This window comes from Phaeodactylum tricornutum, chromosome 19 (genome assembly GCF_000150955.2).
Source record: "Phaeodactylum tricornutum CCAP 1055/1 chromosome 19, whole genome shotgun sequence".
NCBI classification, from domain to species: Eukaryota; Bacillariophyta; class Bacillariophyceae; order Surirellales; family Neidiaceae; genus Phaeodactylum; species Phaeodactylum tricornutum.
This window is the reverse complement of record NC_011687.1, coordinates 413,786-430,803: the sequence shown is the minus strand read 5'-3', so window position 1 is coordinate 430,803 and position 17,018 is coordinate 413,786. Positions and strand designations below refer to the sequence as shown.

General features: G+C 46.9%; 4 protein-coding genes across 4 annotated transcripts; 2 read left to right on the top strand and 2 right to left on the bottom strand.

Annotated features, from left to right (window-relative positions):
• Positions 1-988: 988 nt before the first annotated feature.
• PHATRDRAFT_39407 (predicted protein) lies at positions 989-1,375 on the bottom strand (the record flags this gene model as incomplete). Its single annotated transcript, XM_002183320.1, has 1 exon — positions 989-1,375. One exon carries the CDS (start codon positions 1,373-1,375, stop codon positions 989-991), a length of 387 nt encoding a protein of 128 aa, XP_002183356.1.
• A 2,285-nt stretch (positions 1,376-3,660) lies between these two features.
• Positions 3,661-6,143, top strand: ATPase2-1B (P1B, P type ATPase; the record flags this gene model as incomplete). Its single annotated transcript, XM_002183451.1, has 1 exon — positions 3,661-6,143. A coding segment is annotated over one exon (2,483 nt), but the record flags the coding sequence as incomplete, so codon positions are not given.
• Positions 6,144-6,336: 193 nt separating this feature from the next.
• PHATRDRAFT_15354 (predicted protein) lies at positions 6,337-7,239 on the bottom strand (the record flags this gene model as incomplete). The annotated part of the gene is made up of 1 exon (XM_002183319.1): positions 6,337-7,239. A coding segment is annotated over one exon (903 nt), but the record flags the coding sequence as incomplete, so codon positions are not given.
• A 5,445-nt stretch (positions 7,240-12,684) lies between these two features.
• On the top strand, positions 12,685-14,056 carry PHATRDRAFT_54958 (prohibitin-like protein). Its single transcript, XM_002183450.1, has one exon. It carries the CDS (start codon positions 12,912-12,914, stop codon positions 13,764-13,766), a length of 855 nt encoding a protein of 284 aa, XP_002183486.1. The 5' UTR covers positions 12,685-12,911; the 3' UTR covers positions 13,767-14,056.
• Positions 14,057-17,018: the final 2,962 nt, after the last annotated feature.

Below are 17,018 nucleotides of genomic sequence, written 5' to 3'. Positions count from 1 at the left end.
TCAAGGGAGGTGATTGTACACGATCTTCCCGCCAGTCGTATTCTTTTGTCGTGAGAGGTCTGGCTAGTTTCGTGTGCGTGGTCGAATGTGGTGGTTTGGGAGATTTGGCTTTCTTTGCTGATCATCCGGAATTGATTCTACCGTCGTCTGCCAGGAAAGGAGACATATTATGTTTAACGCCTTCGTAGTCCTACGACACAAAGTACATTATACCAATTCACTACTCTAGAGTGGAAAATGTCAACTTGCCCATCTCCTTCGGCGGCGTCACGAGCATGCGTGACAGTAAACTACCGACACTAGTAGGGGTGTAAGCTTTCGAGGCTCGCAGAGAAAATCCCTTTACATCATTGTAATCCAGCGGAAAGTCTCGCCTTTAGGTCGCCTGCTTCTACAATCCGACGCAATCATGGCACATTTCGCCTTCATATGACGGTGGAATCTTAGGAAAGCGACCATTGTGGATTCGATTTGAGTCTTTGCCGTCTCTTGAGAGAGTCCGGTGGAAATAAGGAGGCGTGGGGCTGCGTTGAAGTGGCTCCCTAATAGCAAAGGGGCGAGACTTTTAGGACGACAAAGTAAGGGTTCGCCTTCGATATTGAAGTAGTTTCTTCTAATTTTTTCATGTAAATTAAACGACATGATATATGGTTTTGCCAGGAACGTTCATCCATGCAGCAGAGAAAATATTGCGTTATCCACGAATCTTCGTTTTGAAGCCATTTCACTGCAAGATGACGAAGCATTGGTAAATACCCAAAGCAAACAAAACCTATGTGTGATCACTCTTCATGGTTTTCATGAGAGTTCGTGCTGGACGGCTCAACCCCAAAAAAGTGAATCTTAATGTAGTGTTATTGAATATAAAAGCAGAATTGCAAACGGAGATGCAACAATTCGATTCTTCAATCTGCCTGAAGCTGATGTCATAAGAACGAAGGGAGGAGAGGGACTGCGATGGAACAAATGTTGACATCCTTACTAGAGATCAAACGCCCCTTTCATTCGATGCGTCCTCCTCGCTTCCGACGTTAGAGAAAGAGTCGTCCAAGCTTTCATCGCCAACGATTTGCAAAGCGGACTCGAGAATCGCAATGAGCTTTTCCCGATCGATCATAGATCTTGAAGCAATACAGGAAGTGCGGTGCATGGTTCTGATTTCATGAGCCGGTCGAGGACGGGGATCGCCAGTGTCTGCTGTTTCTTGCGTGCTTAATGGGGAAGAATGAGCTACTTGGGAAAAGCGGAGGGCCCAAGCCTGTGTCAGGCTCATATTCAATGGTGATTCTGCGCTGGACACAGGGTCTCGCAAAATGCCCATCGGCCTCTCCGATGCACCCGCTGTTGCGTCATTGTTGATTCTACCGCATGACATGATTGGCTACTCAGATGTTCACTATTGTGATTCACAATGATTTGTTGCTTTTCGTTTTTATAGTTCTCAGTTACCGTGAAGGGTGAGAAACATGCGGTCTATTTTGATGCTGTTCACGTCGCGACTTTTCATCTTCCGCAGACTTCACCTTTCCTTCTTAGGATTCGCAGCGTTTTTGTTCTGTTTGTATTGTCATCAACTTCAACAAAGGTTGTATAAGTAATTTTATTTCCGAAGAACCCAATTCAAAAGGCATCTTTGGAAAAGTATTTTGGATAGGCCCATTCCCCTACGCCCAGTTCCCTCCCAAGAAACCAAAAAATCCGTACAGAAAACGAACTTTTTGGATAAGTCATTTCCTTGGAAAAGTGAAATAAACCATCTTCGTTTGGAACGTGATGTACAAATTGTTTAACGGCGAAGTGGATGCTGCTGTCAGGCGGAAACCAAAGATTGAATTCAAGCGAACTTGAGTTGTATTTTTGAATTATGCGAATTGCACGGTGATGCTTGTAATTTATTACGTCAAAGGCCCAGGTATGTTCACTATAAGTAAAAAAAGGAATTCCTTTGTTGTAAATATGATCCATAACCCCATAATTCTTACCAACGGTTGGAAGGTCCCGATTCTACCACTGAGGCGACAGCAATCGGCAGTTCTGGTTCGCTGATGACACCAGCTATCCCGCCGAGCTCTCATCTGACAGGTAATCATTGACGATTCCACTTCGACGGCAATGTAAATCTGTTCCGCGGGTTCGATAGTGTCACTCGCCTGTCGACGTAGTACTAGTGTTTCAGTGCTACAGGACTACCGGAATACGCCATTTCCATCTTTTGTCAAACAACCATATGTTTTAACACTCGAATAAAGCCATCACGACTAATCACACACGCGTTACTGTGCACCAGACAAAACAAGTAATTTGTGTGACGATGTGAATATGTTAGTACCCCCTCTCGTGCAGTTTTACTACTGAATGTAAGAAACGCTAGTACGTGATGGAATCTTGCCAAGATCGAATTTATTTTCCAAAATTAATACTCGCTTGACATTATCTTGACAAGATATATCTAATAGGATATCTTGTTTTTCCATCCCATTGGCATTTTATTTAAATATCTTAGATCGACAAGGCAAGATGCGCCTGTTGAGAATTGAGCGGAGTGACCCATTTCTCGAGGTGTGTATCAATATACGCTTTTTACTGTTAGTCCGGACGCGCAAGCACGATCAAGGGCATGCAAAACTGCTCGGGCGTCCGCACACATTACCAAATCTAGCACACTACCTGAAAGTGACGGTGAGAACGTACATTGACAGCCAGACCAGATTACAGTGGCCATTCCTAGCACCCTGCCTTGTTACTGTCTTCTACTGGATTGATTTTAGACTCTGTTTTGGTTATCGGCTATTTTTCGACCCACTGAACTGCAAATCTCGTTCTTCTGTTCGTTTAAGTTAGTGCCTCGTGCTGTATCGAGCGCCAAAGGAAGGGATCTCACGAAGATCGTCTTTTATACAGAGAGAGGCCTTTTTCGTGTTCTTTTCGCTTCCTGTCGCGTGGACCGCAGAAATTTACTCTTTTAGCATGCAAGCATCGTCGACAGATTTCTCGTCGACCGAGTCCGTCATGGTTCCTCTGCGAGTGGAGGGTATGATATGTCAGAAGAATTGCGCTACAACAGTCCGCAACGCGCTCTTGACGGTCGCAGGCGTGCACAACGCCGAAGCGACGTTTTCGACAAGAAGTGGTTGGATCGAGCTCACTCGCGAGGAAAGGGGCGAAAATACGGATACGATTGTGCGAGAGGCACTAGAGGCTGTCGAGCTCGTTGGTTACCAAGCGACAGTCGATTCCTCTAACAAAATTGTGCCAACAGGAGAATCAAACATGTTACAGGCATTGATCCTTCATTTGAAGATTGAGGGTATGATGTGTCAACGAAATTGTGGTTCTACAGTTCAAAATGCCCTATTAGAAGTGCCGGGAGCGGTCCAAGCTGAAGCTATTTTCTCCGAGCAACGCGCGTGGGTTAGATTTGAGAACAGTGTCACCGACACAGCAACGAGTAAGGTCGCGAAAATGCCAGCTTATTGTGTTGAAAAAGCGATTGAAGAAGTTGAAAGTGTCGGATTTGAAGCGAGCGTAATTACAGATGTAACAGCCTATTTGAAGGAATTGCGAGTCTCTACCAAAAAACTCCTAACAACCAACCTGATGGTCATTCCCAACGAGTCCGAAAGTAAGCAATCGCTTGAACATTACTTGAAGGCGTCGACCAGTATTCGTTTCCAAATTGGTGGCATGAGCTGTGCAGTTTGTACAGGACGCGTAGAGCGTGCCTTGCGATCTGTCCCAGGAGCCACCGACGTACAGGTAATGCTAGCAACCTCACGGGCCTGCATCCAAATAGAAAATGAATTTGAAAGTAATCGTCAAGTGATCGAGGAAGCGTGTGTGATTGCGGTCCGAGAGGCGGGCTACGAGTGTCAGCCACTAGCTTCGGATAGCAGTGGTGGTAGCTCCTTGCAGCAAAACGCAGCCCAGCTTGAAGGTGCACGCATTGAAGAGCTCTCATCCTGGAGGCGTCTCCTGATTGTTAGTTTGGTATTGACTGTTCCGATGATTGCGGTGCATCACGGTCATGCTGAATTCGGACCGACTGATATGGTGCCATCCCCCGCAATGTGGTTGATGTTTATTTTTTCGAGTCTAGTGCAGTTTGGCGTCGGCCGAAGATTTTATCGGTCCGCATGGAACGGTCTAGTTCACGGGCGGGTTTTGGGTATGGACTTTTTGGTCGTCCTTGGCACCACCGCCAGCTACGTCAACAGTCTAGTTCTATTCGGAATCCAGTTGTGGACGGGTCGCATGACGGCTCTTTCCCCAACATTTTCGACCGGCGCCATGCTGCTCACCTTTGTTACGCTCGGAAAATACATGGAAGCTTACGCGAAGGGCAAGACAACTGGGGCGCTGCAAGCTCTCATGGAATTGCAACCATTATGTGCCGCGCGGGTGTGTTTGCAGCCTGGTGGTGCGCTAGAGAGCCCGGTCGATATTTCGTCGTTGGTCACCGAGGAGGTTGATGCAAGGGATATTCAAATCGGAGATTACTTACGCGTGTTACCAGGGTCCCGCATTCCCACCGATGGGATCATCGCAGCGCTGTCAGGTCACAAGAAGGGACTGGAGCTGAATACTGCGTACGTGGACGAATCAGCTTTATCGGGAGAACCCTTTCCCGTCGCTAAATCGTTGGGCGACCAAGTTTTTGGGTCGACCGTCAATCAATTGTCCGCTGTGATTGTAAAAGTAACTGCGACAGGTGGCGAGACAGTGCTTTCGAAAATTGTTCGCCTCATGGAAGATGCTCAACGTGAAAAGGCTCCTATCCAAGTGTACGCCGACAAAATTGCTTCGGTTTTCGCTCCGGTCGTTATTGGTCTAGCTCTGATAACCTTTTTTGCCTGGTTCACGATGAACAAAAATGTGGCCGTGGAAGATCGATTCTTTTTAGCCTTTATGTCTTCGATATCGGTCGTTGTTGTGGCATGCCCCTGTGCGCTAGGATTGGCAACCCCCACAGCTGTTATGGTGGGGACTGGCGTCGGTGCAACTCATGGCTTGCTGATAAAGGGCGGTGCTGTTTTGGAGAAGATGCACGGGATTGATACTATCATATTTGACAAGACGGGGACGTTGACTACCGGGAAAGCTGTGCTGGGGGAGCGAGTTGAGCTTGTAAAAGCTATGTCGGATGATCTATTTAAGAATTTACCGTCGCCGGTAACGCCAGCCAGCTGTGTTCTTTGGTTAGCGGCATGTGCTGAAGCTCAGTCGGAACACCCTTTGGCGGATGCTATTGTGAATGCGGCAAAAGGTATGTGGGGTGGCGATGTCACTCGGGCGCAAGACGGCGTGTGCATCGAAGACTTTCAGCTTGTTCCTGGTCAAGGAGTAGAATGTCGTGTGACGAGGCCGGCTTGGGGAAGCTACTACGTGCGGGTCGGTAGCGACTCGTGGGCTAAGCCAGGTTCCGATATAAGTGGAGACGCCCAGGCCACCGCACTCCGCCAACGGGGCCATGTCGCAGTATATGTCAGCATTCTCGAAGCAAACTCGCCTGTAGGAATCCGTCGTGTAGTTGGAGTTTTCGGAATTGTTGATCCAGTTGAACCGGAGGCCCGAAGTACGGTGTTGGCCCTGCAGGCGATGGGAATCGAAGTTTGGATGTGCACAGGCGACCACGTCTTGACGGCAAACGCTGTGGCGGCCGAGGTTGGAATCACGAGGGAACATATTTGTTCCGAAACTACTCCACAAGGGAAAGCTGACCTAGTAACTAGGCTTCAGCAAACTCGGAGAAGGAACGTTAAGCGGGAAGTTCTCTCGACAAATATGACACGCCGTGTTGCAGTTGTGGGAGATGGGATCAATGATGCCGTCGCTTTGGCGAGAGCCGATGTCGGTATTGCAGTCGGTGCAGGAACCGAAATTGCTGTGGAAGCCGCTGATGTTGTTCTTGTGCGTTCGTCACTGCACGACGTTGTGATTGCCCTACACCTTTCTGAAGTCGTCTTCCGTCGCATTATGATGAACTTTTTGTGGGCCATGTCCTACAACGTTTTCGCCCTACCTTTTGCAGCTGGTGTCTTGTACCCATTCACAGACTTCCGGTTGCCGCCTGAGCTCGCTGGATTGATGATGGCTTTCAGCTCCGTAAGCGTTGTCACAAGCAGCCTGCTGTTGCGTAACTATAAACGCCCATCCATAGACGACAATGGAGTACTTCACGGGGGGAGTGGATGTTTTGCAAACTGGTCATCTCGGTTGGCCTCACGTTTCCAACAGCCATATCTCGGTCGCTACGAAAGCATTTCGACCAATTCCATGGGTCACGATATTGTGTGAAGAAGATAGCCGGTAGATTCAAGTTTCCTTACGCCTTGATTTTTAAGATGAAGATTCTACATAGGCACGGGCAGCTTCCTTAACGCGTTCCTGCGTCTTAGCAGTACCATGCTGCTCCTCGAAAGAAAACCACTTTTTGAAAAGGCTTTTCATCTGTTTGTCCGAAAGCTTCATTTGAAGAGAATCAATCTCTTTCCCAGCAACCTTCTCAAAAAGCGAACGCGCAGTCTCGGCTTCTCCGTATTTGACTTCTTTGTCGACATACACGAAAAGGATGTCAAGCCGTTTCGGATTTTTCTGAAGAAGTCCGTCGAAAAGCGTTCTAGCCTTTTCTGCGCTGTTGTACTCAAAAACGAGTTGGGCAAATTTTGACATAAGCTCAACGTGCTTGTAGGCAGGGAGGGAAAGCAATGCGCGTTTAGACAGCGCGTACGCTTCTTCATGACGCCCTAGTCGAAGTAGATACTTAGCGTGCGCCAACCAAACCGTTTTCTTGCTTTTGAACTTTTTGCACATCTTGCTAAACATGTCGTCGGTTCTCTCTGTTGTACCCACGGATGATTTTTCGGTTGCTTCCTTTTCCATCATTTCACAAACACGAAGATGAATTTTTTTCGGATTGTTGTGTTGACAAGCCCGCTCGATGGTAGCTTTGAGGCATGTGGAGCTCCCATACTTCAGCTCTAGCGTAAGGAGAGCGCACCATACGTTGAGTTTTTCGCCTTCCTGACGAAACTCAATTCTCTGGAAAGCGCGCTCTGCAACTTCTCGGGCAGCCGGAATATCTGCCAAGGTCAGGTGGAAAGCCATGTAGCGAATCCACAGCTCTGACGAGTTGGGGCTACTTGCTAGAAGGCGTTCGAAATCTGAGGCAGTCTCGGGGTTATCGTTGGCAGTTCCATCAGCCAATGCAATTTCACGACGAGCGATATCCTGCTCTTCTTGTCTTCGCTGCGCTTGTTTGCGGCGCGATTTATGGTTTAACTTATGCAACTCATCTTCGTTTGCTTCGTCTTCACTCGAATCGTCCTCGTCAACGGAGTCCTGATCTCGTGTATGCGACTGCGTTGACCTTGTCCCGTTCCAGTCAAATCCGACGTTCATGTCTAGTATGTCGGCAAAACTTTTTTCGTCTGGTTTATTGCTACTATCCGATGAGACATGCTTTTCTTCATCTGATCCGGACTCAGAATTCTCCACACTGCCTTCACTCTCGTCATCTGACCCGCTTTCAGCTTCATCAGCGACTCTTCCTGCCGCTATATTTGCAATACTTTGGTTATCAAAAGAGTCGTTGTCGTCGCTGTGATCTATCCCGGACACCTCATCGATAGATTCGACATCAGAATCTTCGTCATCTTCGAAATGGCTTGATTTCATACTAAAACCAAGAGTCTTCTTCTGCTCATCTTTCTTCAAAACAAGCACCTTGACAAGATCTCCAGGATCGTAGAAAGTCGACAGCGTTTTGACATACTTATCGCTGCACTCACTTTTATGAACAAGACCCGACACCTCGCTACCTTCGAGTCGAACAAAGACACCGTAATCTTCGATACGCGTGACGGTCCCTTTGTATTTCGATCCTATCTCAACTTGATCAAAACATAGCTGTGTCTTTCTATCCAAAAGACTAGATTCGCGCATATCAACGTCCACCACAAAGCTGTTTTCTGAAGAGGAAGCTGGTTTGATCTGTTTGACTTTTCCAACGACAAGTCGACCCATTGGAAAAGCCGCCGCTGGATCAGGCAGGAAACCGTCGCATAATTCTTTTAGCATCGCGCGGCCCTGGACACGCCGAGACAACCTGACGAAGCAGCCTTTGCTGTTTGTATCGATCACAAAAGCTTGCACAGTATCACCGACGTCTGGTGGATCATCATCGTCTAAATCCCCCTCGATCCTGCTATATCGTAAACTGCCTTCAAACGGTCCTTTCTCAGATGAAGGAGTAGAAAGAATTCGGCATGATACAAAAACTCTATCAGCCAAGGACTTTTGTCGTCCAGCAACGCTGCGAAAATAAATAAAAGCAATTAGCCATTTTTGTCGACGATCTTTCATTGCGACCCCTATGAGACAGTACCGGGCCTCTCCACACGTCCGCCTTTTTTCTCTTTGCACATGCCCTCCCAGGGATATTCACAGTCAAGTATGATAGAGACATTGACCGTTCCGTGTGCGCAATACTACTCCTTCAAGCAGTGGCTTACCTTCCGTCGTTTACTCCATCGTTACATTGCTCATCCAATCCGGGGTTATCTATCGAGTCTGACTTGGATCTACCTGTTTCTGCCAAATTGTTGCCAAGAGGTAGATTGATCCAATCGTCTACCTCGTCAAGCTCCGAGATACAAACACGGACAAAACAGCCTTCTCTCAAACCGAGCATCAGCGCGGGAGGTCGCGGGGCCATCTTGGATCGATGGACTCGGGCGACAACAAGGTCACCCTTCTCAGGCTTTTTGTAAAGGTCTCGAACACCCAGTACCGAAAGTACTGGCCCCTTCACCTTGCCATTTTGACCAGATTCAACCCCATTAACCACGCACTCCAAACAGCTTCCACGTGGGAAAGCGAGCTTCAAGTTGTTCAATACGTGAGGATTGTCAGACAGCTCGAAAGCTGGAACAAAGCCAGACAGTCCGGGGCTCAACATAACCCATAGCCCTGAACTTCTTTCACACACCGCAGACACGATGCCACTCACTTTCGTACCAACTGTAAGCTGATGAGCTTCCTGAAAATAGGTAGGCACTGATATCCCGTGTGCGTCAGGAAAGAAAGGCGAACGGGTTGATAGCTCAACATATGCGAATTTGCTTTCAGTTTCGATAGCAACAACCCGCAATTGTTGTACTTTTTTCCCCGCCTTCCATCCAAAGAATGGATGACCTTTCGTTATCTCATTTCCAACACGCATTTTGCTTGGAATAGTTTTAGGTTCTCTCGCTGGCGTCGTGTCTACCATTGTACAGTGTAATCGAGCTTTTATTTGATCGACACCATATACTCCTTCTAGCTTGAGACTAGCTCTGTAGAAGTCGACCGTCTTAACTTCCGCCTCTTCTATTATGTCACCAATTTTCAAAGAAATTTCAACATTCTTAGCAATTTGGCGCATTTTGCGGCCAACGGACAGCAGGATTCTCTTCGGAGAGGACATGGTATCGACGGCCACGACATTGGAAATTATCGTTGAGAATAAAGGGAGCAACAAACCACCCTTCTTCTTCGGAACCATTCCAGTGAGACCATCTAAAAACTGGACGAAGGCTCCGTGGCGATTGTCGATCTGTGCAACATAACCTTGTAAGGTAGCGCCAACGTACAAATGAGAATTCGGCGAGGGAACGAAGATATCGTCCGATTCTTCTTTGCGGCTGGCTTCTGCTTCTATTGTTTCAACAAGCGTCGGTCTTATTGAAATAACAGCAAGACTTCCGGTCCCGCTAAAGTACTCGGACTTTGATTTTCGAGGGTCTCTCAGCACAAGACCCTTTCGGTTGACTTTTTTTCCAACTGTAAGCAACTTGCTAGCCAATGCATCGAGTGCAGCTGCCGATTCAATGTCTTCAAGCTCGTAGTTGTCCAAAAGCTGGTCGTAAGGTAGCTTACATTCAATCATCGGAAGCATTGAAGCACAATCGCTTTCACCGACAACGTATTTCGATTTGATACTGACAATAGCATGTCCCGGTACATATCCTCGGTCTTTTTCCTTCCCGGTAATTAACTCCAGGACACGAACTGATCTCAAGGGAAGAATTGCACCGGCTCGGAGGTGAATCATTTTATACGCATCATTTTGCTCCATAGTGTCCTCAAGCTCTATGTCTTTCTCCTCCAAGCCTTTTAAGCTAAAGGTCATCTCCCAGTAGACACGTGCTTTTGATGGACCCGACTCGGCTTCGTCTTGGTCTAACCTGTATGCATTGTTCACTTGTCTCCGCTTCAAATTTACTACGCGACCACTAACTACATCACCAAGATGATAGCTATTGCTATGATCCTCGATACCAAGCTCTGTTCTCAGGCTTCGCGCGTTAACAACCCCATACACCCCATTGAAGAAGGTCACAGAAAGACCTCGTTCATCAATCTTTGAAACAAAGCCGGAACCTTTTTGTCCAATTTTAAGGCTATCGTAGGAAGTAATAATATGCTCTGCCTTCAGTAGAGACTTCTTGGCCGTCAGCATACACTTTTTCGTATCTTGATCAACCGTCAAAACACGAACATCAACCTTTGCCCCAATTGCGTATTTGACCTTGCGCATTTTGGTGCGGTAGTCGCTGGTGGCCGCTTGATCAAAAAGCTGCATCGGAGGAATCATTCCACGAATTCCCATACCAAAATCAACCAGTATACCACCGCCATCCAATTGAGCGCAGACCGGTACTTGTTTGTAGATGCGTCCAGGAATCAAATCCCCATGCGTCAAAATGTGTGCCGACACGATACCCTCCGCCGTGGCACCCGACGCAATTCCTTCAATCATGTTGGCTGTGCTCAAGATTCGGACCGAGTGTTTGGTGGACGGAGCAAACTCTTTCGCAAAGACGGCTTCCGAAGTCTTCCCAACTGCGTGGTCAATCGCTTTCGAAATGTGTACGTAGACAGCTTGGACTCGAGATGCTTCCGTGTAGGATTCGTCTTTTATAACCGGACTATGAATTCGATTCTTTTTTTCAACTGAGCTTTCGTTAACCAAATTGGGTAAAGCTAACAAAGCCCCAACCCCAGAGTCCAAGCGAATTACCGTCGCCTCCGGAATGACACTACCAACTGCGGGTAATGGAACCGGAACACGAAGATCCAGTAGATGTGGCAGCATAGATAGTCGAATAATCTTGGTCGCTGCGTCGACTGCAATAATCCGCGCCACGACAGATCTATTCTGGTTAAAAATCGGCTTCCAATGATCCGATTCCTGACGACCATTCGGAATCCATAAGGTTCCGAGATGTTGCACTTCCACGGCTCCACGAAAGATGCCACCGGCAAATGTAACGCATAGGCCATTTCGAACAACCGTCTCAACTGTCGCACGTACCAAACTACCAGGCTGCAATGTCTGTAACGTTGGTGTACTTGACGCAGGTAAAAAGTGTTTAGCCACGTCTACCTTCGCGGGTAACGACAAGGGTACGATCTTGAGATCACCCGATCCTCCCCCCCGAACAAGAAAGTCCTCGATTCTTCCTTCCGAAAGACAACGGCTTTCTTCATTGAAAGGACCACTGTCTTCGTCTACGATATAACTACCACCGATTTCGTCAAATGGCAGAAAGCCTCTCCTTTTCAGTCCGAGATCAATCAATAGCCCGTGATCTTCGACCGACAGCACTTGACCACGAACGAAAACACCGGTCGAGTTAATTGAGGCGTCTTTAGGATTGACTTTAGCCGGATCGCACGTGACTTGAATCCGGCGACGGGGACCCGTCTGGGTTTGCTCCTGGACGGCCTTCACTACTCGGACACTTAGGATCTGACCCTTGATCAACGCTTTGTCATATGTTACGGGGTCTTTTTCCGTACGAAGCATAAATCCCGTCCATTGATTGGGCAAACTAAATATTGCGAGATCTTCATGAACTTCCTTGACAAACGCCAAGAGCGAGAAATCCTTGGCAAACTTGGAAAAGCTGAGCGCTTCAATGTACGGATCGCCTTTTTGCGGCACCACCACGGCCCCGCCACCCAACGGCAAAAGTGACTTTTTGCTCGCCGGGTCTGATTTAAGAATCGACGTCGATGTTGCTGTTGATGAATTCTTGGCCTTTTTGGGCCCCCTTTTCACTTTTGTGTCGTCGGCGGCGCTGCCGAATAGAAAATCCGTTGCTGGGCGCTTCTTTTCCTTTGAGCTCGTTTTGTTGGTACGAGACTTCTTGTCGGTGTGCTCGTCATTCTTCTTTTCAGCCCGTTGGCGATGGCCGCGAGGAAAGCTTACTTCCTCCATGCTCTTTGTGCACGTCAAACGAGGAATTTCAACGACCTGCAAACAACGACAGCCAACTCGAAAACGGCGAATGAAACAACATCAATGTAGAAGAATGAACGAAACAAGCATCGCAATACATTTTCGGTGGCTCTTGTCTTGAAATACATACTCATAACCTATTTCGATTATTTTAAAATGTGTCAGCTTTAAATTAAGCCGGCAATTCAAATCAGAAAAAGCAATTTCTTGTACCTTGACACAGCGACAATCACAGTTCACTTTTACAGTTAGTCACAGTCGATACGAATGGTGTGAATCTTCAATTACCTGACTATTAACAGCAAATAGCTTTCAAAGTTAACATGTCGGGAGCTCAGAACCTATGGCGGGAACAACAGCTTCGATGGCCTTCCGTTCGCGTATCACAGTTCCCAGCAGCGCTGCTACTATTCGTTGTTCCCCACCAAAAAAGCTCTAACCTAAGAAAGGAAGTAGGAACAGCCTCGTAGGATCCCTACTGCGGGTCTGTCACTTCCCCCGTTGTTGCCAGCGGAGAACGATCTTGACAGTAAAACGTAAAAATTCAACACTTTTGATTGTGTGACCAATCCACGTACCTCCTCTTTACCTGCAATCAGTTGATTACTTTGTTTTGACTATCATCACCATGGCTGAAGCAGTACTAAATCGCTTGGGTCGCGCTTCGGGAGTGCTCGCGGTGGGAACTTTTACCGTGTCACAGTGCTTGTTTAATGTGGACGGCGGTGAACGCGCCGTCATGTTCGATACGCTTCGTGGAGGTATTCTGCCAGATATTCGCAAAGAAGGAACGCATTTTCTTGTACCAATCATCCAGCGCCCTGTCATCATGGACATTCGTACCAAGGCAAGAGAGGTGCCGTCCGTGACTGGTACCAAGGATTTGCAGATGGTGAATATCAAGCTTCGCGTATTGTGGCGACCCATAGAAGAGGAACTTCCCACTCTGTACCGTGAACTGGGCACAGATTTCGACGAGCGCGTTCTTCCTTCTATCGGAAACGAAGTCTTAAAATCTGTGGTTGCGCAGTACAACGCGGAAGAGCTTCTTTCCAAACGTGAGGAAGTGTCAGAGCGCATCAAGAACGAAATGATGAAACGTGCCAAACACTTTCATCTTACGCTGGATGATGTTGCTATAACGCACTTGACGTTTGGTCGAGAGTTTATGAAGGCTATCGAAGCCAAGCAGGTGGCCAGTCAGGAAGCGGAACGCCAGCAGTGGGTTGTGAAGAAGGCCGAACAGGAACGGCAGGCAGTTGTAACTCGCGCGGAGGGTGAAGCCGAGTCAGCCCGTATCATCACAAAGGCGATGGAGAAGACGGGAAACGCGATTATTGAGGTGCGACGTATTGATGCAGCCAAGGAGATTGCGGGCAAGCTGGCGAACTCTCGCAACATCGTGTACTTACCAAACACTGGCGGCGGAAATGGAAGCAGTGGCGGAGGCAGCAATATGCTGCTGGGAATTGATACCAAGTGAAGATAGCAGAAGCTGGTCAAACTTCCAAATGACGAAATCTATGAGCGTTAATAATATAAATGTGAGTGCCGACGATTTCATCACCAATTATCTGCAAGGATAGAAAGGGAAGAATGAAAAGAGCTGATTGGTAGATTGCGCTGAATGGGTTGTTTACGGTCTTTTTTCTGAACACATACGCTTCACAAATTGATTTTCATGTCTTTCCCTCTCCCATATTCTAAAGAACTGGGAAGGGATAAGCTTTACGTGCTATGTCATGACTTCTTAGAATAGGTAGCTCAATCGGCATGTCCTCATTGTATATCAGATGCTGTCTTCTTAGGCGGCCTCAGTTTCTAACTCTGTAGAGCAGACTCTTTATTGTACCTACCTGCTAAATAGAAGAAAGATCGGATTTGCGTCTTCGGCAAAGCATCACTCGTCAATACGATCCGACCTCGTTTCGAACACAGCGTGGTGTAGCTGATGGTGTGCCCACCGACGCTAACTGTCAACATGGCATCGTCTATTGACCCTTTGCTTTTGTGGCCGCAAAAGAAGAGCTTGCCAGGAGGGAAATTCTGTACAAGGTGTGAACTAGGTAGACATTGCTACCGTGTATATCTGATTTTTCACGTTCCTGCTGAAAACCACTTCTTTCTTTTCCACTTATGGTTCGATATATTTGAATCATAGAATCGGCTTATATAGGTATTTTCTTTGCAGGGACACATTGTGGAAAAGCGGCTCGGGAGCGACATAAATCCATATTTTATAGTTTTCATCTGAATTGCAGGGCTATACTGTTAAGATACTTATTTTACAAAACACGTAAATCTTATGTAAGGGCATCTAGAAACAGGCGAACGCTAGCTATTCTGATTTTCATTGGTCTAACTAATACTAACGATTTGGACTCTCTTAATGTAGTAGGTTCTTCATGCTTCATAGAATCAAGTTATCCCGTCCCGTCCCGTAACTGGACCCCAACGTTCGTTTGTTATTTGTTTCACCAAGAACACTTCAATATTTCTGAACAGACTTCATCGGCCAAATCATCCATAGATTCAGAAGGCAAGGTCGACACAAATTTTGCGGTCGCATGAAGATTCAATTCCACAATCGAAGTTTTCAAGGAATACTATCTGCGACGCTAGAAGCGTTCGCCAACTATGAAACCTTCAACTGACAGAAGTTCCCCACCGATGAACCTCCGAAGTACCATGAGAACACAGTCAAGACAAGTACCGGGAGTTGTCATGAGGACGTCAAGCTTCCCGTCTTCGAGCCAGCAAACCAGGCGAACACTTTCATCAGCCCAAAGAAGATTGGTTTTGGCAAGCATATTAGAAGCAGCACTCGCGATTCTTGAAGAGTCTGATAATGATGACTCTGCATCAGAGTGATCGAAGAAGAAGCGATTGGCCTTTCCGATCGCTGGCGAACCTGACGTAACGGAGACTCGCCTTCTTTTGCCTGTCCATTACATATCCGACAACTTATTTTCACAGTCAGTTGAGAGAGACAACCCTGTCTGATTCCAAATTTTCCACTCATTGGCTAACCTTGCATAAATTACGCCAAAGCGAAGGTATTGCTTGTCATCGAGACCAGTCTTCGTTGTGCCGACTAGCTACATTGAACATCACCCAAGCTGTGAACGCATCCCATTAGAGCACTCCACGGGTTCTCGATCACATGGAAAATTCTTAGGAACTAGAATTCACGAAGGGCTTATCATAGAGGACTCTATTTCTGCTGTGACATTCGAATATTTTAGCTGCGGTCGTTTTTCGTCAATCATCTTACTTATGGTTAGCGTGAGGCCGCCCTAAAAGTTAGGAAAACGACTATGGTTTGGCCCTGAAATAAGGAACTTTTCTAGGGATTTGCTTCTAGCTTAAACCGCGGAAACTACTTTTGTATTAATTGCATGAACAAGACCCTCTTTGACGTGGTAGCGGACCGGAGCCGACACATTACCTCAAGGGTCATTTCGAACAGAGAAAGGAAACATTCGAAATGCGAACCAAGATAGTTGAGCATGCAAAGGTAGATATTGTCTCGCCCTCCCACTTGCAGTATAATTATTATGTCTTATTTTTGCGCGATGTTGACGTATATTACAGCGAAAGTGAACGCAATTCTTGAAACAAAAGCAAAATATACAACCTGAGAAAACATATTGAAAGAACTGGACAATAATCGCCCTCTTTTTGAATGCGTCTGTTCTTTGTTGTATACCTATTCTGATCCGGAGCAGGCTTGTTGGCAAACTACCTATGATTCATTTTGCTCATGTTTTCAAGAAGAGGGCTTCTGACACCCACGCTTGATGACAATGAGAGGTGCAGGAAGTCATACTTCAGTCAGGATTTCCGCCATGCTGATGACTTGTCAACCGGAATGACAGTTTTGAGTACCGGTTCGCGCGATGGCGCGCACTACTTGGGTTATGGCACCCAAGGCAAGCCTGTCAAAACTAATCTTGTGTGTTTGGCCACAAATCCCGACACGGATGGTTTTGGACAGGCGCAATCCCAGCTGAGTATTCAGAAACATGATGTGACTGTCTCGGGACTCGAACGTTGCCATGCTAAGGAGCATGGTAACTATGATGAATGTGACCACGGTGCCGTGTATAACACCATGGAGAATAGTGAAACGGACCACGATGGCGCTTGGCAGATTGTGGGGCCAAATGGAAAGTGAACAGATTAGCTCTTTAGTCTAGAGTTTATAAATCTTAACAACAATTGTGTGAAAACCATATTTGTTAGTTTGTATCTCTTCGTTAGAAGCCAGACGAGTCTTGATCACCTCGTGCTGTCTTCAGAAGCCAGGAGATACTTGACCTTTGACATGACTGTCGCGAAAGCGTCCGCGCCTGCCGTAAAAGACTTAGGCGGAGCCTTGCGTTAAGGAAGGGGAAGAACTCTCAAGGGAGTGAGTTGGTCCGATAGATTGTATTGGGACCAACTATCCTAGAGAAACCGACCTTTTGGTTTGTGTAGATCCTAAAATTATAAGGTTAGTTGATTAAGCTACATTGAGGAATTCCAGTCATAATGTAGGGATAATGACTGTAAGGAGAGATTGGCTGTGGAACTTAACCATTGGAAGGTGGTTCCCCAACAATGACCACTAGCATGCACATTGGCTTCAGTCTCAGCTTCTTAGGTTTCGGTAGATATGGTTGCTCACAGTCAATGGTACTGCGTCTCAAATAATTGGCAAATGTGTACTCCTAAAATGGCTTGAAGAGCGCCA